At 45.3% G+C, this 24,486-nt stretch overlaps 1 protein-coding gene across 5 annotated transcripts in view; it reads right to left on the bottom strand.

Moving 5' to 3' along the window:
• The window catches only part of LOC122398633 (NAD(+) hydrolase sarm1), a 109,909-nt gene that overhangs the window by 27,711 nt on the left and 57,712 nt on the right, over window positions 1–24,486 (bottom strand). The window contains exon 1 of one of the 5 annotated variants that reach the window (XR_006259205.1): window positions 12,288–12,441. The exons of 3 other annotated variants lie outside the window; for them this stretch is intronic. Coding sequence is in view for 1 of the 2 variants with exons in the window: in XM_043398715.1 (XP_043254650.1) it covers window positions 12,288–12,386 (99 nt within the window). In the remaining variant the exon portion in view is untranslated. Of the gene's footprint in view, window positions 1–12,287; window positions 12,442–24,486 lie in introns of those variants that run through there. One more of the 5 variants, XM_043398715.1, reaches the window with a different exon arrangement.

The raw sequence follows: 24,486 nt of genomic DNA, 5'->3' as shown, positions 1-24,486 counted from the left end.
CGCGAAACGATCGATATATCGATGGGAAAACATCGTTTACCTATCGACTATCGATCACGTAGGCCTTGCTTCGCTAGAGCCCAGCAGCGCCGCTATCGATAAGCTTATCGATATTTTATCGATCATTCGACGTATCGATAATATCGACATCTTACAGATAACTCGATATATATCGATAAACTGTGTATCGACTCCCATGACTGCCATGGTGGGAATAAACAAACCGTAGATTTTAAAGCGTCTAAATTTAGACGAATAATTCTATTTCAAACGTCCAATGAATGGGTGCATACAAAGAACCTTTTCCTATTTCAGAATCGGTTCAACGTGCTAGTCGATAAATTCGCCGTGGACCAAATAACGTACAGAACGTTAAGTTGAACGATAAAGGATGCTTTCTGCGAAGGAGCAGCACCCGGGAGTGGGTTCCGTCTCTGGAAATAATTTCCTTATCCTTCCGTTTGTCTTCGAGCGAGCAAGAGACTCTATCGCGGAGAGCATTGGCAGACAGCTGTAGGCGTCTTGGCTCTCGCCAGACACAAAGAGGCGATTCGGAGACGTCTCCTCGTGACACTGTCGTTGTATAAAGTCCCCCCTGTATACGTGCGTACGAAACCGTGCTCGTAAGCCTTGACGAAGACGCTCGGCGCTAAAGCAGGATTTCGGACGGCACAAAGAATCGATTAGGGTTGCCCGGCCCGAATTATACGGACGGTAATCACTCACTGAAGCGAATAATTCACTGAACCAATTACTTCCGGTAACCTACGAACCAAACACCGAGCTTCTCTATTCATCTTTTGCAGCCCCGTTACACGCTGCATTTAACCCCTTAACGCTCATATTTTTTTGGGTTAACCAACAATGATCAGTTTTCTTTATTGGATTTGTTTCTAAAAATATTGTGGGATCGGGAAGATAATGACTCCGCTCTGTTCCGTTCCGCACAATTTTATTGTTGCTGTCGTACAACGACGTGACTCGTGGTGCGGGTTACGCTCGACTCTCTGGTACGATCATCGCCACCGTACCAAGAGGCCTTCAAAAACAAAAGACGGTCAGAGACGACGACAACGGCTTTTCGGCTCACGCGGCTCTGGTCGTCTCGTGTGCAACCATCGTCTCGTGTGCAACCATCGTCTCGTGTGCAACCATCGTCTCGTGTGCAACCATACATTGTAGCGGCTTCGAACGGCTAAGGCGTATGTGGCGCCTTGGCCGCCACACTACCCCCCCTGCCAGTAATTGGCACAATTACGAAAAATTGACCGACTACATTACCACTACCATTTACTCTATTATATAAAATACGTTATCCTAACTAAGATTTACATTACAGTATTTGAACAGAGTTGAAAAAAAAAGGAATTTACATGGAGTTTAATATATAATACGTAATACCTAAAAATACATGAAAGTACATAAAAGTGATGGATAAAAATAAATGGTATATGATACTTATTATAATAATGCGCAAGCCTTAAGTACTACCGCGTAATTTGAAATCGATCGGGAAAACGTACGCGTCTACCTGAACGCGTAACACGTTGCTGTATAACCGGCGCATTGTCAGGTACGTTTGTTTGTGTGACCGGCTGATTTTCTATGCTCACGGGATCCGGTCTGTTTTCTGCTAGCATATAAGCAGGCTTTAGCCTTTCAATTGATATATTTATTTCCTTACCTCTAATGTTTATTGTAAATGTTTTTTCGCCTCGGCGCACTACGGCGTATGGACCTTCATAAGCGGGTTGTAAAATAGTTTTGGCTGAATCTGTTCGGATGAAAACATGTGTTGAACTGCTAAGATCTTTGAAAACGAATGTACGATTAACGGAATGGCGTGAAGCATTAGAGGGACTCAATTTAGAAAAATGGTTGCGTAGTCTATTAGTAAAATCGGAAGCATTTTCTGTGCCTTCCGCTGAATGCGAAGACAAGAACTCTCCCGGTAATCTTAATGGCTCGCCATAAACTAATTCCGCTGAGGTAGCGCCGAGGTCTTCTTTCCAGGCGGAACGAATACCGAGTAGAACCGTCGGAAGTATTTCTGTCCACCTGTCGGATCCGTGGCACCTTATAGCCGACTTGAGCTGTCGGTGAAAACGCTCTACCATCCCATTGGCCGCTGGGTGATACGCCGTTGTGCGAAGGCGTGTGGATCCAATTAAATTGTTCAGCGCAAAAAATAATTTGGATTCGAACTGCCTACCCTGATCGGTGGTAATCCGTACGGGAGCACCAAACCGCGCTACCCAACCGTCATAAAAGGTTCGAGCTACGGTTTGGGCCTCCTGATCGACCATGGGGAAGGCTTCCGGCCACCGCGTATATCTGTCTACACAGGTCAGACAATACCTGAAACCTTCGGACACCGGTAAAATTACTATGTCTAAATGAATGTGTTCGAATCGCGCAGAAGGTTTAACAAATGTAGCCAATGGTGCAGTCACATGACGGGAAATTTTTGATCTTTGGCACGGTATACAGCAACGTGTCCACGTGCGAACATCTCTTTTAATCGACGGCCAAACATAACGTTGCGTTATGAGCTTGATCGTCGCGTTAATACCTGGATGTGATAATACATGTAACATATTAAAAACTGCACGTCGGAAAGGAGGGGTGACATAAGGTCTTACATTCTTAGTCGAAATATCGCAAAAAATTTCGGAAGACGTGCCAGGCAACGAGACTTTGCGTAATTGCAGGCTAGATTCGCTATTCAACAACCGCTGCAACTCCTCATCCTGGGCTTGCGATTTTGCCAATTCTTCGAAATTAATCGAGTGGTTAACCGTTTCCACTCTGGACAGTGCATCGGCAACGACGTTGTCTTTACCGGAAATATGTTGAATATCTGTAGAGAATTGCGCAATGTAATCTAGGTATCGGAATTGTCGAGGAGAGCATTTATCTAATTTCTGTTTGAAAGCGAAAGTTATGGGTTTATGGTCTGTAAAAATCGTGAAATGTCTGCCTTCGAGCATATGTTTGAAATGTTTTATTGCTAAATAGATAGAAAGTAGTTCCCGGTCGTAAGCTGAATACTTCTTTTCGGCAGATCCTAATTTCTTAGAAAAGAATGCTAATGGTTGTCGTTCGTTGCCGACGCACTGATGTAAAACAGCTCCTACGGTGTAATCAGAAGCATCGCAGGTAACCGACAATGGAGCGTTGACCGCAGGATGAGAAAGCAGGGTTGCGTTTGCTAAACTATTTTTGGTATTTTCGAAAGCCTGACGCGCTTCCGAAGTCCAGGCTATCAGGGTCTTGCCCTTTAAATTGCCGGCTAGAAGGTCGTTCAAGGGTGCTTGAAAGCGAGCGGCATCTGGGATAAAACGGCGGTAAAAATTAAGCATTCCCAAGTACTGCCTCAAATCCTTCGCGTTTTTCGGAAGGGGAAATGACTTTATGGCTTGTACCTTGCCGGGCAAAGGTTGAGTGCCGCTTTCATTTACCCGATAGCCTAGAAATTTAACTTCTTCCTGTCCGAACGTGCATTTATTCGGATTAACAACAATGCCATAATCTTTTAATCGTTTAAATAATAATTCTAAATGGCGCAGGTGATCGGCTTGGGATTCTGAGGCGACCAAAATGTCGTCTATATACGCGTAACAAAAATCGAAACCGCGTAAAATTTCGTCGATAAAGCGCTGAAATGTTTGCGCGGCATTTCGTAACCCGAACGACATGTACGGGAATTCAAAAAGCCCGAACGGCGTTGTAATGGCCGTTTTTCCGACGTCTTCCGACGCAACCGGAATCTGATTATAAGCTCGGACGAGATCTATTGTGGAAAATACCTTTTTGCCACTCAGTTGTTGCGCAAAATCCTCAATGTGACGCACGGGGTATCGGTCGGGAATTGTCCGTGCGTTTAACGCTCTATAGTCACCGCAAGGCCTCCAAGCTTCTTCGCCCTTCTTCGGAACCATATGAAGGGGTGCTGACCACGCGCTCTTCGAAGGACAAGCGATGCCCATCTTCACCATCGCGTCGAACTCCTTCTGGGCAGCCCTGAGCCGGTCCGGTGCAAGCCGCCGCGGCTTGCTGGAAACGGGTGGTCCAGGGGTTGTCTCGATGTAATGCACCGTTTGGTGCGTAGTCCTCATCGGGGTGCCGCTAGGCCGTGTAAGTTCCGGCATCTGCATCAGGAGCTGGTGGTAAACGGTAGTCCCTGCTACTGTCTTCACCGACGGCGTTTCATCCTCGGCTCGTGTTCCGCGGACCGTTAACGACGTGGTCCGATCGACGAGGCGACGATTGCGGATGTCCACCATAAGATCGAAGTGATCGAGAAAGTCTACCCCGATTATGGGTTTTGTAACATCCGCAACCACGAATCGCCACACGAAATCCCGTCGTAGGCCGAGGTGCAGGTTTAACGACACTGTCCCGTAGGTGTTAATTACACTCCCATTCGCCGCCGCCAGCTGGTACTCCGATCTTTCTCGCAATCCGCCTAGCAGGCGGCGCGGAAAAACGCACAAATCGGCCCCGGTATCCACTAAAAATTCCGTCTTCGAGCTGTTGTCTAAGATGAAGAGGCGGCGTGATGCTGGATTTGTGTCGCTGGCCGCCATCAACGACTCCCCAGGTCGTTTCCCTGATCCGTGGCGTTCCAATTGCACGGTGCAACGCACCTCTGCGCGGCCGGACCGAACCGCCAATGGTACCAGCATTTCCCTTGATGGTCCATTTGTCCTCCCGCGGGCCGCTCTCGCGATCGCGATAGAGATCGTCTGCGGTAGCGCGAGTTTGGATGATTTCGGTGGGTCCACCTGCGACGGGAAGATTGCCCCTGGTCCACCAAGGATTCACGGATGGCAGAAATTTCCTGCCTCAAGGAAAGAGCCAATTGTGACATCTTAATGTTTAACATGGCCTCGATGCTCGGGCCCGGCGGGGGTATTTGGCAGGATGTAGATACGCCCGTAATCGCGGCCTCCGTGACGTGTACCCGCGGTGTCATCGTATCCGCAACAGCGTCTGCCAACTCTGCCACCTTATCCAGCGGGGTGTCCCGCTGCGTGGCTAAAATCACCTGCATATTAGCAGGTAGTCGGCCCATCCAAAGCGTCCGCAATACACCGTCCGAAAAAGCCGTACCGGCCAATCCGCGCAGGTGACGAAGAAATTGGGACGGTTTTCTGTCCCCGATTTCCTCGTGTTCCAATAACCGTCGCGTTTTCTGTTCCTGCGAAGCACTAAGCCGGCGAATAAACTCATTTTTGAGCGTCGTGTACGGATCCGTGGCCGGAGGATTCATGGTAATGTCTCTTACTTCCGCGGCGTGTCGCGCACTTAACGCGCCGAGAATGTACCCGAATTTCGTGGTCTCCGACGTTACATTGGATACCTCAAAACTTCTCTCTACCATCGAAAACCACATCTCCGGGTCTCCCGGACAAAACTCGGGTATTCGTACAGCGACGCGATCAACTGCCAACGGCACACCCGCGGATGTCCCTGCGTTAACGTTAGGGTCAGTCATTTTACCAGTCTTAGTCACAAAAAAAAATAGTTTCACCGCACACACACACCGCGCTTACTATTTGTCAGACCGTGTCCTTTTCTTATGTCCTTAACACTATACACTTATTTCTCTACACTAACTAATATTGTCCGTATACAAAAAATGTCCAAATTTTCTTAAAAAAAACTTTACTTGCGCGGCGAGATCACGTCGGGGTCACCAATGTGGGATCGGGAAGATAATGACTCCGCTCTGTTCCGTTCCGCACAATTTTATTGTTGCTGTCGTACAACGACGTGACTCGTGGTGCGGGTTACGCTCGACTCTCTGGTACGATCATCGCCACCGTACCAAGAGGCCTTCAAAAACAAAAGACGGTCAGAGACGACGACAACGGCTTTTCGGCTCACGCGGCTCTGGTCGTCTCGTGTGCAACCATCGTCTCGTGTGCAACCATCGTCTCGTGTGCAACCATCGTCTCGTGTGCAACCATACATTGTAGCGGCTTCGAACGGCTAAGGCGTATGTGGCGCCTTGGCCGCCACAATATGGTTTTTTTTTAATTACAATGTTGTATCTAACGTATAATTTGAAGGAAAACAAATATTATCGTCCCTTAAACCGTTGGATTAAACAAATATTGTTTTTCAAAGCAGTCAGGCCCGTGCATGAACGTTAAGGGGTTAAGCATGCATCTCTCGTTCGTTGTACAAGTACAATGCTTTGTTTATCTCTGGATGCATTTCCTTTTTAGATGGATAAATTAATTACGGGACCCAGTGTTTTGATTCGATGAAGGATGTAGCGAATATTTTTGGTGGAAATTCGCGAATTGGAGTTTTAGTGGCTATTTGCAATTAGCTGCAAGTAGGTGTGCGCGCCGCGACACGCTCGTATCCGCTCGAACAAAGGACTCCTCTCTCGCGAGCCCCGAACGAAACACGTTCCTCCGGTTCTACGCACGCATAAAGGAGTTTTGCCCCTCCCTCTCACTCGTTCTCTCTCTCTCTCTCTCTATATCTGTCTATCTCTATCTCTTTCTTGCCTAGGTCGAGACACCGCGAGGAGAATTCCTTGACGACTCGTCGTGGCATTGAAACGCGAGATAAGCGAACGGAGGAATTCCACACGGCGCGAAAAGCGAATCGCCGAGAGAGCACACGCTCCGCGAACCGAACGTCCACCGATAACGGAACTCCCCTGCGGATTGGTTGCCGAGTCCGCCTTGGAAAACGAACTTTTACGCGGCTTCCCGGAACGAGTTCCGGCTGAAAAATTTACAATTAAACGCCCGCGAACGTAATGATTTACAAGGAGAAGCAAGAGTAGGAGAAAGTCGTAACTTTCTCGAAACGATTCGGTTTCGTGGAACGTTCGTTCCGATCCCGATCGTCGATTTACGGAAGGATCGATAACGACGCGATGAGATCGCTTTCGCGGAACAATCGATAATCCGCGCCGCGCCTAATCTCGAAAGTCGGAACGGTTATCGCGCCCGATAACGTTTGCCGGAGCCGCGAAGGAATAAAAATACGCGTGTGATGTAACCGGGATATATTAGTAAACAAAGAGGTTGATAGATCGAATTATTACGTTCCACGCATCGAATGGACTTTTTCGAAAGCTTCTGCTTCGAATCGTGAAAAAAGCGGCTCGATTGAGACATCGAAACGTTGCGTAAAAATAAAAAAAAAAAAGAGAAAAAATAGTCGGGCTGGTCGTACTCGGTGCTCGTTTATATCGAGTTTATGGCGTACGGCCAGTGCAATTCGGTCCGTTGATACGTTCACGGCTTATGTAAGGGAACGGTAAGAGGAATGCAGCGATTAAGTCTCATTAGGCGACGCGTTGCAAATCGACGCCGGTTGTTTGGCAACCCGGTGCCGATCGAAGGGGATCGGGGGGGGGGCTACCTAAATTAATTAGCCGAATGAATTGCTGCTGCAAGGTCGTCGCCGGCTAATGAATTTTAATCGATCGCGGCCTTCGATCGTGACGCGCGATCATTTATTTTTGGATCGCAGGTGATTGGCACAGGTACTCTTTTACTCGGACAAAAACGAGGAGAAAGAAAAGATTAAAAAGACTCGATATCGATCCGGACTTAAAAGCGTCCGATCTGTTTCTAGACGCATCGTACGATCGATGTAAATTTTCACGCGATAAATTATAATTCCAGGTTACGTGTTTAATTTTCTAAACGGACGGACGCAGTATATTCCATTGTACTCTCTTCTGTGCGCGATAAGGCCAGGTTATTATTATCATAATTTTATACTACGTACTTAATTTTCTAAGCCGATAGATACGGGATTGAACACTGCTATAAAGTCGCGCGAAGTATCTTCGACTTCATCTCCGATGACCTGGATATTTAAATGCATATTGATGTTGGCTACCTCGTGAATACCAAACCATATCGGAGGGAATTAAATTTCGTTCAAATTAAATCCAAGTACTCGAGAAAATCGACTGAAACCTGGCACCTGTTGTCGAGCAGCTAATTATACTTCGCGTGGTCAATTGGATCGAGTTGTTTTTCAAAACGCGAGCGCAGGAGCACTTTTTCCCCCAGGTGGACCAGGCTTGTGGGTTCCCTCGATCGTCGCTACACCGTCCAATCAAGAGTCTAGGTTGCGTAAGAGCGCCAGAGAGGACGAGTCGAAGTGTGTTCGTTCGTACGATCACGAATTCGATGGTATGTCGAGCACACGCGAGGCGAATCGACGATTCCGAGAAGGACCGACACGGTAGCCAAAGAAGCGGCACGAGACGAATCGTTACCGAGAAACGGTTTGTTAACCGTTCGTTAACAGTGTCGGAATAGAGGCGCGAAATACTTTGTCCGAGCATAGGTGATTCGGTAAACAGCAACGCTTCAAGTTTTTTATTTTTCTAGTCGTCGACCGTGCTCGAAGTCCATCAATCTCTGCGCCATTTCAAGACGGAAGTAAGGTTTTTTTCTAATCGTTAATAATTCTATTACTATGGACGGTGAAAGCAGGTCACCGAGGTTCAGCGTACTTTTCGAGAGAGGCGACAGGGACGAGAAAATAGCACCTGGACTTTGTCCTGAGCGACGAGTGTCTTCGAACGGTGGTCTTTTGATCGTCCATTAGATCAACATCCGCGTGACTGACAGCGTATGTGAACGTCTCGAGCGCAGCACGGTGGAATTCCACTTATCCTAATCTGTCGAATAACAAGACAGCTCGGACGACTGGCAAGATAAACGCACCTTATGCCAAGGAGGAGATCTCGAGGACAGCTTTGTTTTCTTTTCTACTTTTTTCGTCTTTGCTATGACAGTGGCCACGATTTCAACGAGCTGTACTTTACAAGGTCATTCAAGGTTACGAAAGATGGCGGGCGGTGCCGTTGACTCATCGAGCACCCGGAGAACGCGATTACTATTCCGTCCTCAGATGTTATTTTCAAGGACCAGGTCCCGCGACAGCGATTTCTTAATTTTTCAGGACAAACCGCGGAGTAAATAGCACCGCTGGACAGCAGAGCACCGGCCAAATGAAACCCATCAACAAATCCTCGTTTAAATCAATTCGTAGATCTCTAAACACTGAATCACCACTCGTGCAAACACTACAACGCTATATCCGCGACACCAAATTACGTAACCCTCGTAACTCCTGACTACAATCGGTGCGTTTAATTCAACGGGATGACGAACGCGATTTCATTCATCTTTCCGCCTCTAACGATATGCAATTACATTTGCGACATCACCGATGGAACGTTGGGAACGCGATTGCAACAGTCGCTGGAAAACATTCCCAAAGAACGCGTTGTGTCAAACTCCTGGAAGCTGTAAATTCCATGGATCTCTCGTCGATCGTTTGTACGCGAGGCGTTAAGGGGTTAAGGTTTCAACACCGAGCGTTCGAATGGCTCTCGCGAGTCCCCGTAATCCGAATAACGCGAAACCCCCCTCCCACAGGCGAATTTCGCTATTCCGATCACAAATCGGGGGCGCATGCCCGAGCAAACCAGCAGTCATCACAACAGTAAACACACAAACGATTAGTCATACGACGAAGTTGGAAAACCTGACCTCTCCGGGTTGCATATGTGCACGGATGCACGCACACACACACACACACGGTCTCACGTGTGACATTGATTCCCAGGGAGCCAACGACGGATACGTCGCGTGGCTCGCGCTCGCGCTCTCACGTGTGTGACATCGCGCGTAGTTTTAGCGCGATGATGTCACCGTCGTTGTAACGGATAGTGACGCGCGCGACGCTTTGATTGTCCGATAGGACACTTGTAAACCGGGGGAATCTCGTTTGTGACCGAAACGGTGACGCATAAAACGCGCACGTGACGTTGTGATTAGACCGCGAGCCGCGCTCTTGGCCTCCCGCAGCGGTTCTCATACCAGCATCGCTTACGAGTAGTACCTTTATCTTATCATAACCGCGATCTCGTTCGATAAAATACCTATTGTTAACACTCTTTTCTCCGTGTAATTCTTTCCATTATTTCAATTTCGCTGGAATCTCGACGATAACCCGCCCCGATAAGCGACGTACGACGCGAAACGAGCCCGCAAACTACGGTTGCACGATTAGAAACGGGGCATGGTGGCTTTAATTAGCTGAAACTATCGACGCTTATGGTGTTTTAAGTATTCTTGATTTTTGTCTTGTTTTGGACTCTAAAATATCCCATTACAATTTTATATGCTGGATAATTGGACTATATCTACATACGAAGTGATAAAAACGAGGATAAAATTACAGATCTCTGGTCAGACATTATATTTGCAGTAAAGAATTTTTTTCTTGAAAATGCGTAGGATTTCGGGGGTATGTGTATTCACCAAAAATAATTGTAATTAACCCCCGCAACTAACAATAATTTTTTTGGAACGATTTGAAATTTTTTAATTTTGCTGAAAATTTGTCCTTTTTCTTGAATTTTTTTCTCGAAAATGCGTAAAATTTCGGGGGTATGTCTATTCACCAAAAATGATTGCAATTGACCCCTGCAACTAAAAATAATTTTTCTAGAACGATTTGAAATTTTTTAATTTTGTCGAAAAATTAATCCTACTCGAATTTTTTTCTGGAAAGTGGGCAGGATTTCGAGGGTATGACTAATGACCAAAAATAATTGTAATTAACCTCCGTAACTAACAATAATTTTTTTGGAACGATTTGAAATTTTTTAATTTTGCTGAAAATTTGTCCTTTTTCTTGAATTTTTTTCTCGAAAATGCGTAGGATTTCGGGGGTATGTCTATTCACCAAAAATGATTGCAATTGACCCCTGCAACTAAAAATAATTTTTCTAGAACGATTTGAAATTTTTTAATTTTGTCGAAAAATTAATCCTACTCGAATTTTTTTCTCGAAAGTAGGCAGGAATTCGAGGTTATGACTAATGACTAAAAATTATTGTAATTGACCCCCGCAACTAAATATAATTTTTTTGGAACGGTTTGAAGTCTTAATTTTGCCGAAAAATTTGTCCTTTATCTTGAATTTTTATCTCGAAAATGCGTAGGATTTCAGGGTTATATGTATCCACCAAAAATGATTATAATTGACCCCTGCAACCGAGAAGATTCTTTTCAGACGAATGTGAAACACATGAAATTTGGCCAGACATTGTATTCCCGATAAGGAATGTTTTTTCTCGAAAGTTATATGCTCAATGGTTTGTATCGAGACCTTCTGCCTCGAGGATCGTAATGGCGGTTCAAGAATGTGGGTGGGATTTCCAACGAAATTATGCTTGTTTGTTGCGAGAGTTTAGGTACAAAGAGCAGAAGCAGCTGGAATGCTGTTGTCAAGCCTGACATCGATAATTTAACACGACCGGTTGCCACACGTTGTTTCATTTGCTAATTTACATTCTGATTTTTACGGCCACATACATTATTCATGCACGACTGGCGCCTAAATTTTAACTTCTGGATATTCTGAGTTTCGAATATAAAAAATGGAAATACTTCTCGGGGGGGAACTTTTAATCGCTAAACACGGTGGACGATTAATTTACAAAATTAACCCCTCGGCAGGTTAACGCATAAAATTTCAAATTTCCTCGAACACACCCACTCGAACGTGCTATGATGTCACTTTGTGTGTTCGGTTGGAACAGTCATCGCGAAAATATGCGTAATTACGCGAACGTGCAAACGCGTCGCATTTTATGATCCTGATAACAAGATGTTCCGATCTTGTCTGATTGTTCGCGAATAATTCTCGCCCGAACGAACGAGTCTCGCGGAGTGTGTTTACGAGTCCCCTAACTGCGTCGTAGCAATGTTACAACTATTACTTAACCGTCTATCAAACAAATACGAATTAGTTTTATCGAGTTCCTGATTTAATAATGCATTTCCATCAAGGTGAAATCGCGTAGCAACTTTCGAGCGAGACGAGTCAAGGATTTAATTTAATTTCTCTTACGGCGGGATCGTAGTCTGAAGTAATATAAATCAAGAATCATTTGCTTGTTTGTTTAGAAAGAAAAATGGAAAACATGGTGACATCTATTGCCTCAGGCACGTGCCTCAAAGTGGACAAATTAGGTATCGTTCGAAAGGTCTTTGCACGAAGTTGCGTCCTTTCGGGGGTTTCCAGGAACCTCCAACTTCCGGCACGGAAGTTACCAATCATTCTGTCAGAACTTCGTTAACGCGAACACACGTACGAATACGAAACGAATAGTTTTTAAATGCTGCTTGCCGGAAAATTGGCACAACTTTCGTTTCTATCATTATTTTATAATTGTTTATTTATGGATGAGTCTCTGGTTCGAGAAAATTACTTACAGACTTCAGGAAGGCTCCTCCTCTGCCCTTGTATAGCAAGCTTTTCTGCGATCTGCTTCCATGCTTGTGCAGCATGTTCAATCCCCGATCGACACTCATTCATAAAAGCTACTATAGCTCGAACACCGCGACGAGACAATTTTAACGCTTCTTCCACGATTTTAAGATCGTTTAATCGTGTCTTTCTCCGATCACTCTCTAAAAGCGCGATAAAAAATGATATTAGAACTCTGACGCGATCGATGTAGATCGAAATTAATTTTGTTTACATTTGGATCGATCGTTCTTTCGCTGCACGGGACTGGAAACGTTCCAGAGTTTAAAATAAACTTCGTTATCGGTGGATCGCGAGAGTTTTTTTGCGAATGGAGGAAAAATACGGTCGAGGGGTCTCGTATCGAAAGAGTGGATCAGAAGTGGATATAGACTCGACGAGTGGAAATTACGCAAAGATAAGAATTTCACGGGCCTCCGTCGATACCGATCGACAGACTGCATTCGTCGAACCGATATCTGCGCTTCCCAGCGACGAAACTACCCCTCGCGCGCGACAGCTGTTCAAACACAAGGGGATGAAATTCCTACGATGCACGAGAATAATCTCCCAACGTAAACAATTTTTTAAGCAACGTGAAACGAAGTTTATTTTCGAAAGAGAAACCGTACGAATTTCTTGAGGAGTCTGGGCTCGTTACGAACCCTTAACAATAATTTTAAAACGTAGTGTTAAAAGAAATATTGATTTTGTCACAGGTTTCTCAAAGTTCCATCATCTTATAATAAATATTTTTAAAAATATCCGTACGTGCAATCTAAGCTATATAGTCTAAGATAATTGCATGATTTCTTGTTTCATAACTTGCAGTGAAAAATTACACAATTTTTGGAGGCCCCTCAGGCTGGTTCCTATTACAACTATAATTAATATTTTTACACAAAGTAGTTCAAGAAATGTACTTTAAAAAAATTCTGGAAAATAGCCTTTATTTTAACAGTGATTTCCTTAAAAAAGACGATATTTAAAAACGAATGGAGTGTCTTGAATATCGAAGATAAATTTTCTGCGAAAATTCCGTGAAAAATGTAAATTGCGCGGATCGCGTGAGACGGGAGACGCTTCGAAATGTTTTATCTCCGAGGACGTTATCAGCCGATAATATTCGTCGAAAGAGACACCCGTAGATAAGGTTGTCGGGTTATTGCCGATAGGAGCGTCCGATTTTGGCAGCGGGCGACGTGCATCGACGTCCGCCGAGGGGATCGAAACGTCCGTTTCCGGCGGGAAGTCACGCGCGGAACACGCGCGGCGTGGAATGCGCGCGTCGATCTAGCCGGCTTCGAGACGCGCGTCTCACGCGTTGCATTTCTATGCAGTCGGCCACGCGGAAGTGCCAGACGCCTGTTAATTTCGAACGCGTGCCTGTTACACAACCACCGAGACCGAAAACCTAATGCAACGAATGTTTACGATGCGCCTGCGTGATCCCACTTTCGAACGTCCGACGATCACGATCGAGTTCAAGGAGCCCGCCAACATTTCACTCGTATAATGCATGTTTTTATTACGACTTTTAATTCACTTAAAGCCACTTTGATTCTTGATTCTTGGTCGAGTACCACATAGAAATTTCATTTGTTTCAAGGTGCTCAATTTTGCTAGTATCGAAACAAAAATAGAACTCGATGATGTTACTGAGATCTCAGTTTTTCTAGATGGTATCAATGCAGAGATCGATTCAATTATATAATAAAAATAATCGCTCGAGACCAGTGATATATCTGCCATTTAAATCTCACGCTCTCCCAACGATGTCAATATCAATAAAATATCAAACAAGACTTTCTCCTCCGAATGGAAAATCCCCAGATACTCGAGGGCTCGTCGATACTGTTACTCGATATTTAACAGAAAGTGAATGTTCACCTTTCGATTCTTCAAACGAATGCCAAAAGTCATCGTCTTCTGTATTCACGATGATTTACACGATTAGACGTGATTCCCTTATCTATATACAGAGTATTCCTTTTAAAAAATCTGTCAGAAGTGAACCTTGGTACCCGTTTAAATTTCGCCAAAAATTCCAATCGTGGCAGCGAAAGAACGATCCCTCCAAAACCACGTCCAACGAAAACAAACGAGAGCAAGGTGCAACGCATTCGTCGAGGTCAATATCGCCTCTCGATCGCAGATATCCTCACCCGGGGGAATTTCATCTAATCGCTCCGCGCGAGTAGATCGACTGAGTCACACGGCGATCGACGTCGATCGTGCAACCACGAGTCACGTAACGCCTCGATCATTCACCGATCGGAGACGAAATTCCTTATCCGCATCGAAATTTCTGTTCGCTACGGCGAGATAAGAATTTGAATTCCAATTATTCGTACAAAATTCTATTATCGCGGTTGATCGACCGGTTAGACACCGTTCACCGCGTGAGATAAATCGGACTGGGGAGCGTTCACCGGGATCAGAGATCTACCCACTGCGTAAAGATCACAAGAGACGGTTCGAGAATAACTTGGATCGCGCGCCGCGAGCACCGACGGAAGACTACCGACACGTTCGATCCCAGCTCGGTACAAATACCCGTTATCACGACTGTTCGCGCTATCAGGGGGAACCGGCGCGTGCACCGAGCGTAGGAGATGGCTGTTGATCAGCTGGCGACTCGACCGGGGGCGGGAGGAGGTTAAACAGGTGGAGGGGGGTCGCCTAATCGTCGGCGCGACCAGGTAACAGAGGCAGCGACTTCCGAGGAACCGATGAATCATTCCGTCGATGGTGGGGGATCGATCGAGTGGAGGGAACACCGACTCTGTTCTCTGGAAAGGTGTACACAGTGTCAACAACGGAGGAGGATGCTTCTTCCGAGAAGCTTCCCGAACCTAACCGCGCCCTGACCGATCCGACGCGTGGGCGTCCACGAGCGCCGATCGACGATCTTTTCCCCGCTCACCGTTGTTTACCTTTCGATTCTCGTCACTTTGGGGATTTCCAGGCCCGCCATTTACGATTCCAGAGTCCAAAATACCAAATTAAAACGGTGGATGGAACATTGAAGATCTACGGTATTGAAACTTAGAATTTTTAAGATTTTTTTTAAATAGAAATATCAGGCAAAATATCCTCCAATTCGCATAATAATTATAATTCACGTTGTAATATAAATTAATTACGTATAATAATGAAAATATTTTGTACAATATCGAGAGATGAACACACTGGGAAAATGTACTACGATTTTTATTAAACGTGTCATTGTCGGATGCGTTATCATAGATCTCACGACGTAAGTGTCGACAAAGAATTCCTAATCTATGAAACCAAAGGTTGATTTTCCAGCATTGCGATCGGTTTGAATCAACACGACAGCGCATTTGTTTATCGGGAGCAATCATCGGGGCTGGATCAAAGCGTCTTATCCTGTTCGAGATAACAATAAACCGTTTGCCCTTTCTTGTTGTAAATTTTCTCCGTCCCAGTTAGCTCGAGGCGTTTCTATGCCACGGAGTTATCGATGACCCTCGCGGAGATAAATCGTTTACGAGGAATAGACGAATTCTATCGCGTTGCGTAACGTTTTAATCGCGAGCGTGTTTAGAAATAGTAAACATTTTATTACGACGCACGAAATTCGCGTCGAAGACCACGTTACGATACAGCACGAACATTTCTAAACGTGCGTTGCACTCGAATTAGCATCTACGGTTATCTTTAGCCTTGTTTTTTTGAACGATAGCGTCGCGCGACAAGAAAAAACGTTCGCGAAATACGTTAGTAACGCCTAGAGTTTCGTTTTAAAGGAGTAGAAGATACCATCGGTATTAATAGCACGATCTAAACTTTAGAGCAACGTCCATAGCATAGTTTTACACGTTTCCAGTGTCGTAAGAATATTTACGTATTTGACAGGAATGAATAACTATGCGTTTGTGAAATACACTTGTCGAGTGTAAACCGTATGACTAAGAAGTTGAGGAAAGAAAGGCTTTTGGTATGTACATACATTAATCGTTTGTTTGCTCGAAATAAACCAACGTACGTTTCTTGGTACTACTTTCTTGGGTTACCGACCAAATTCTAAACAAAATTATAGAATTCTGTTGGACCAAAGTTTCAGGCTTCTATTTACTTTTCATTATTATTCTGTTTGCATCGATCTTCGAGGATGCAGTGACGACTATGGCTCGACTGTGATTCTATACGCGGTGGAAGAGGAGCCTCGATCGATCGAGATATCGTCAGCCATCGATCGTTACCGTTTAAAGGCCCGTTGAGCGCCATTCACAGGCTAACTGGTCCGATCCGGGGGGGACGAGTCCCCCATTCATTGGGCAGTGACGTAATCGCGGAGCGTACTATGAGCATGAATCGTGCGGGTCGAGTGCACCGAGGGATGCACAATGTGCAACGTACGCGTCGAGGAATCTAATTGACATCCTTACCGCGGACCACGAGGGTCAAATTTATTTATAAGAGCCACCTCGGGAGCACTCGACTCTCCCTTTTATTCAATCGTCGCGAGACCTAAACGAGTTTCGCGAATTGAGCCGTTGCTCACTTTGCTGGGAACTCGTTTGCGTATTTTTGCAACACTGTCGTCATCCAGAAGACGGTCAACAATAACGAACTAAAGTTTTTCCTCTTCCACGTCTACCATAATCATACATACGCTATAAAGAAACCTTCATTTTCAATTTTTATACGCTCTGGTTACTGTAAGTACCTATTCTGGAGAGACACAGCTTGACTCGTACAATATAAAAATAATTTTACATTCACTCCTCACGTTTTCGTTTTTATTTTAAATAACGATGTTAAAGATGAGATCAAGAGCTGTGAAAAGATGTCTCACGTTGGATTGTTTGGATAGGTTAATCCCGCGAGAGGAGACTGCACAGGTGTACGAGTCTGGCCCACTTGGATCGATCTTTCGAGGGGATCGAAGGAACCCTGAACTTGGACTCGAGAAGGACGATTAGGTGTCACCAGTGACGCAACACGCTCGAGTGACTCACTTTCGAGTCAAGGATGTCGCGACTCGCACCGGAACTCCGCCTGTATTCGCGGATGCTGGATCGTGGTCCATCGAACGAGTTTCGTCATCGACCGACCCGTTGCTTACCAGAACCGAATTAATTCGCAGAATTTTATCGCTCGGAGACCGCAGAATTAATTTAACTACCATTGAGATTCCTCAGGTTTCACAGAATAACGTCTGAAACAATTTTGGAAAGAAAGGTGCAAGATGGGACCATTAGTTCTATTTGCAAAATAACTGGAGGATTCGAAGAGACGTAACATCACTTATTAACCTCTATGCGCCACTATAGTGGCTCTAAACTTATAGTTTGCTCACTTTGGCGTACAGAGAAACAGTCCCCTAACTTTGGCGTATTTTTTCCAACCTGGAACGTCCGATTGCGTCACGAACGATAGATTCACCTGTCGTTGGGACGATTTCCCTTGCCAACGGATCTGCATAGAGATCATTCCCCTCTCGAAATATTACGATAATGAAATTCTCGGCGTTAAATCGATGCCTCGGTCAATCTCGACGGGGCCTAATGGCGTCGTAAATAACGCACGAGAGTGAGTGAAGATTAAAAGGCTTAAGATTAGAATATGCTCGGGTTCGATTGGGTCGAATGTTTCGCATAGCGGCTGGTGCGTCGAACCTTGCGAGCCGATCCAAAGATCGCGCGGTTCCTCTATTAGGATGCCAGGCATAACTTGGGAACGCTCTATAAGAGGATACGCCGTCTCTTTACCTGCTTATCTAGCTTCGTGCTCCGGGGAACTATACATTCGTTCCTTTAAAATTCCGCGTAGGATACGATACACTCAAAAACAGCCACCCACCGATCGGGGAGAAAGCAATTTAAAAAACAGAGCAAAAGATCAAATTTCAGAATATTTACAACGATTTCTTGATCGACGTATAATTTTACTAATATTTTGAAAGAGAGGAGTTTCAGCCCCCCTCGAAAATGATTCGGGGAACGCAACGGGTGGGCCAATAAAACGCAGTAAACACGGGCGCGCGATCGAACGGCTCTCAAAAGATCAAATTAACCATCGCGCGTCATCGTCGGCTCGAAAATCTACTTCCTAGGTGCACGTTGCCCTCGGCCGCATCTAAATCGAGATGCACTTCAATCGAACGGTCGATGAAGCCCCATGCAACCGCGCTCGAACACGAATTAACGAACTTAACGGAGCCAACACCGCGACGGGGCTATTTATCTCGAGAGCTAATTGAGTTCCACTTAATTACGGAAACCGACGAGGAAATTATTTTCCTGGCGGGATCCTTTCTTCCCCGTTCGACGTTCTCTTTTTACGCTTCGATCTACCCCGGAAACGGGAATCCGTGCAACGAGATGTTTGCTTCCTTTCTTTTGTTTTTGAATTCTATCTGGGAAAGACTGCATTATTTTATGCAGGACCCTCTGATCGCTTTGTTTACCGTTCGATAGACATTAAGACGAAATCATCGAGCTGTAATGTGACGAGTCGCTCTGGAAAAATATCACGAAACGAATTTCTTGCCCCCCCGAAAACGTGTTTAGAAAGCTACGCCCGAATAAAGATCGACGACAAGGCGCGAGGAAGTTGCAGGGAATTAGAAAGCCGTGACGCATCGCGGTTTCACGAAACAGGAAGAACGATAACGCACTTTTACGAGACGCGTGACGAGCCTAACGGAACTATCGACGACACATAGTTCGATCCTGATATCGTCGAATCGATCCGCGATCTGGGAACTGGAATCTCGATTGAAACTTTCTCGACTAATCTCGATTCGTGGAACATTAGACTTTTTAAAAGTTGTAGAAGTTATTGAAAAAAGAGTTCCAATTCTGAGTAAATTTATTTTTATTTCGTTGACGATTCGTGACAAATATTCGCTTCAAGCGCCACTTCGATCGACAGTAACGTTGTTTAGACGCGTTGCTATTCGCGACACGCTTCGTTTTGGTGAAACCCAGTCCCCGGGGCACATACGTGTCCCCCAGAAACTTTTTCTCACGGAGGCGAACGGATCTCGAGGATGATTCACGCCGCGTTATCGAGCCACTCCAAGGCACGTGGTTTTCTCCGGAGCACGATAAGAACCGTCGCGAAACCGTGCACGAAAACGAGCCAGAGCCTTTTATCGTCCGAGTATTTATGGCATCTTACGCGGGAAGATATTGTTCGTCTTCCACTGGACTTCCTCAATGATCGTCGGAACGTAACGAAGTGACGCAACTGCCAGAAATAATGCCGGGACGGGTTCCCTCGTTCATTCAATCTCGACGCTTTCGTCACGAGTTTATCGTTCGACGTTTCATCGGCTTCTATTTTTTACACTCGGTTCTCGGAAGCACAGGATTAAGATTGAAAAACGAAATGATTTGTCATTCTTTTGACAAGAAGAATAATTTATAATTTGTACACTTTGAATATTTAACTAATTATACGATTTGGAACACGGTTGACAGGTTTTTATAGAAAATTTCTCTCTTGAATTAACTGAAAGGTAGACCATATGGACGATTGCGATCGACGAAGAGTACTATCGGATCGCGAGGCCTCTCGAATCGAGCACGCAGGTGATCATCATCGGGATCGAGAGTCCGGATCGATGAGTCACGTGGCACGCGAGACGCGTTTCGAGCGGAGGGAAAAGCAAAAGGAAGGGACAGCTCCGTGGAAGATCGGTGATTCATCTTCTCCTGGCACGCTGTCGCTTATCTTCGACTATGGAAATTCATTTCAGATCGCGCCGTGCCTGGTCGCGCACCACGAACGACACGAAACGACGATTACATAGGCAGAAGAAATTAACGACTGTTAGTCACCAGCGATTGCTTACAGCAACGCTCGAACGAAAGGATCGCGAGCTCTTAGCCAATAAATCTGCTTGTTTTTGAACGACAGACATTTAAAAATAGACCCCTCGATCATCTTTCTTTTATGCAAAGAAACTAATAAATCTTGATATATTTACCTTGCCCCAAACTTTTACAGCAGGCTTGAAATTATATATTTAAAAAAAAAATTCAGTCTTCGTTTGTTAATAATAATTCTTGCGTTTTTATTTAACGTTCCCCACTGTATGAAGTTTGCAGTATTAAAATAAATATTACGAGAGGATAGAGGAAAACGAGGTGCGGTCGAAAGAATAATATCAACGTTCGAATTTAAACGCGATGAATTTTAATCGATAGAATTGCAAGGGAAAATGCCGAAGTTAAATTTGTACAAAATCGTTGGAAAAAGTCTGAGCGTTCTGCAAACGAACCGAATGTTTTTGCACATTTTCTGACAACATTTCCGCATAAGCGTGCACGCGCGCTCCGTGGATGAACGAACCGCCGGATGAATGGACGAGCCGTGAATCATTCGAGGAGGAAGTTCAAGGTCGTACGTTACGATACCGAGCCACGTGCTCCTATATCGCATTGTACGTTATCGTCGACGCATTACGCGTTGCTCGACATTTCCTATGCTGTGGAGCTCCCCCCGCGACGCCATTTTGGTGCACACGATCCTCGAACCCGGGAATTTTCAATTCCTCGCAGCATTTATCGAGAATTAAGTACAACAAGGTGTTAACTAAAAGAAGAATCTCTTTTGAATAAATAAATTTAGGATTTCTATGGTAGGTTATCTACGCGTAGCGATGGTTTATTTAAAATAATTATATTCGTATTATCAGGGATGTACAAGAAGGTACGAAGCTTCCTACTTGGAGAATAAGCTTGGTGACGCACATTCTACCAATCGGGAGTCCGGAATGCGCTTCGTGTCTTCCGTTCACCTACTTGCACGTAGCGCGAACAGAAATCAAAGGAACAACGAGTCTGTGTTTTTATTTTCGTACTCGACGATGCAATTCAAGGAACGGGGTTCTTCTTGTTCGTTCAATTTTAATTTTCGTAGCTGTAAGGATTGTCGAGGATGGTCAGAGGCGTATACTATATAAACTATATTATTTAATATTTGCTAAAACTATTTAACATAAAGAGTAAACGTAAAACTGTGACTACTCTCGACTAACGTTCGATACAAAGTGCAGTCAAAGTCGAACCTTCCTTATCCCTATCTTCACAATGATCTAAACAAAACGCACGTTCCCCCGAACGTATTTCAGCTTAAACCTAAACACCTCACTCGATACCTACTCCACCTTAGACTAAACATGGTCGACGTCAACGGTCCCACAGTCCAAACACACACACACACTTCTTACATAGCAAAATAAAAAGCTAAACTATTACTTGTCCACCGCAAGATCACTAATGTTTTAACAGAAAACGAGAATGTTAAATTCTATTCTCGCGAGCCTCGTGGTACTTTCTCGATAAAAAGAAAAAAAAATCACCTGCATTCCATCGTGGAAACGGAGTTTGTGACTCGCGTGTCCCCCGGGTCGATCTGAATCGGGAATTCGTGAGGGCACCGAGAGCAGCAAGAAATTCGGTTGAGTCACGCCGCGTCGTGCATGGAAACGCAAAGACGGGGACGGGATACCGGGAGAGTTCCCATACCTGGGGACCGGCCCCTTGGCGAATGCCTGATGAGTCACGGAGGAATTCCAGACGTGCACACGGTCACCAGCCCCCCCTTTTTCTCACCTCTGGGTCAGTAGACGTTGCACGGGAAACGTTACGGCTACATTTACCCGCCAAAACAAGTCGATCTCGAATGTTTCATACCACGAAAAATAGAAAACTCAAATCTCAATTTAATACTAGACTGACCAAGGTTCATGCATTCATGAGAAATTTTAATTCTCGAAAAGCTATCGAATCTGCACTCGATGTGCAAAAATATGAGAAATATATTTAGGGGTTGAAATCACCCTCTACAAAGCTCTCGTTTTATTTGTTCTATTAACACATCCACTGTCCATGATATGGATCATGGATAAATTTGCATAACGATAGGCCAAAGAATATACAAAATAGTGAAGCTTCAACAAACTAAGGACTGTTTCTGACTACCAAGTCTCTACCGCGCCATATTTTTAATAAAATCTGAGTTTACAGTGAATTTTTCGGTAGCCCAAGATCATTAGAGCATAACATACCACGCGTTGTCTATCCGTTGTAACGGTACATCGATCACGTTGTACCTGCGATCGCCACGGGACGAGCATTCAACTTTCACGAAGCTCGCGATCCTCTTAGTGACTCATATGTCGCGCTCCGAACCCGATCGAGAATCCGCGTTTTCCTTTTCGCGTTTCCCATCGACCTTCGTAGACGAGAATAGACGAAACACGGCCCTCTGGTCGATCGTTACAAATATACATGCGAGCTAGAGAGCCCCGCCTCTCCCCCTGGGAATTTAGATTCAGCGATCGCGATTTTCGAAGCTCCTTTCGATCCAAATCACACCATCCTTGGAGCAACGATTTTCACTGGAAAATTTAAGTCGAGAGACTAACTTTCCGAGGAAAACGCGGAAAGCGAAATTTCGTCGAAGATTCGAAGGCTTCTCGTTGAAACGTGGCGCGGGGCCAAAATACCGAGGAAGAAAGAGGGTCGTCAAACTTCGTGGAAAAGTTGTCGAAACTGTGCACGGGTTTCGCGAATCGAAGCGCTGAAGCAACAAATCGACCAAATAATCGCGGAGGATCGTCGAATAAACAGCTCGCGACGCGTCCCTCGAGATGTCTAACACAATTCCGGGTTTCCTCGAAGCGTCGACGCGAATCGAAGGATGAAACGTCGTGACGTTACGGTGGAAGACGAGGGGAGGGGTAGGGGGATAAAGAGGAGAGGACAAAAAAGGGTGCGCGTGGGTGTCGCTAATCAGCAACGGCGCCATTCGAGTGGATTATCAACCTGCGAGTCTCGAGGCCAGTCGACGTGTACGTTCGCGGAAGGGGAGGGAAGGGGGACCGTACGAAGACGAGACGAAGGAACGAGATCTGTAAACTACGATGTAAATGACCGCGGTCGTGCTCGATTACGTCAGAAGTCGGTGTGAGAGTGCCTTTACTCGCGCGGAAGAGACGCCTGTAACGCGATACGAGCGGCTGGAAAATTGCTCGGCCAATTTGCTCTGTCTGGTGTCAGAAAACTCCTCTGCGAGCCCTCCACCGATTTTAGAAAATACATTCACTCGTATTTGTTAAAAATAAGCCCCCAAAACTGGAGCACTTCCGGCGAGGCTCGAAGAAACGAGAGCAAAACGAGCCACAGTGAACCGATTATAAAATATACAGACGTAGTTGAAATTTTTTTCTTTTCTCAGCTCCGTACAACCTTCCCCCGATTTTAGAAAATAAATTTACTCTTGTCTGGTAAAAATAAACCCCCAAAACTGGAGGACTTCCGGCGAGGCTCGAAGAAACAAGAGCAAAACGAGCCACAGTGAACCGATTATAAAATATATAGACGACGTAGTTGAAATTTTTTTCTTTTCTCAGCTCCGTACAACCTTCCCCCGATTTTAGAAAATAAATTTACTCTTGTCTGTTAAAAATAAGTCCCCAAGACTGGAGGACTTCCGGTTGGAACTCGAAGAAACTTTCTTCCAACATTCATTTGGCGAACTACGGCTCTATCAAACGAGTTACCGATTATAAAATAAACGGATGACGGTAGTTGAAGTTTTTTTGGAACTTGCAATTGACGATTACCGTTATGGAAGATGCAGATGGTTTTACGGTTCTCGCGTTTCCGTTGCGATGTGGATCGACGCGCCTCGGGGACGGTATCCTGAAAACGCGTAACGATGGCAAAAACCGCGGCAAGAAAGCACCGAGAGAACTCAATTAACGCAAGTTACGTACTCGACGGCGCGTAATTGCGCGCAGAAATAGAATCCAACAAAGCTGGGATCGATCGGCGGGAAAGGACACGCGGAGTCTTTTTTTAAACGCGTCCCGTCGGCGCCTTTTCGAGCAAACGTTTCTCCGCCGTTGTGGTGGGAATTTATAGAGGAAATCTCTAATTGAACGGGCTCGTAAAACCGTTACGAAACCGCGCGCCCGATTGTTCCGGCTCGCGGACCGCAGAAAAACGCTCGTTTTACTCCTAAGTAAATAACGTTATTGTTGCTGACCGTTTAAACACGGCTTCCTGTTCTCGCGAGAGATTTCTTTGCCGGGGAAAAGTAATTTCCAAAGCTGTAAATACGCGATGCTTTTTCATTGGTACCGGGGTTTAAATTTAGAAGATAAATGATACGTAA

This window comes from Colletes gigas, unplaced genomic scaffold (assembly GCF_013123115.1).
Source record: "Colletes gigas isolate AHSC1104 unplaced genomic scaffold, ASM1312311v1 Colletes_gigas_Sc00011, whole genome shotgun sequence".
Taxonomy (NCBI): domain Eukaryota; kingdom Metazoa; phylum Arthropoda; class Insecta; order Hymenoptera; family Colletidae; genus Colletes; species Colletes gigas.
This window is presented reverse-complemented; position numbering and strand designations above follow the sequence as displayed.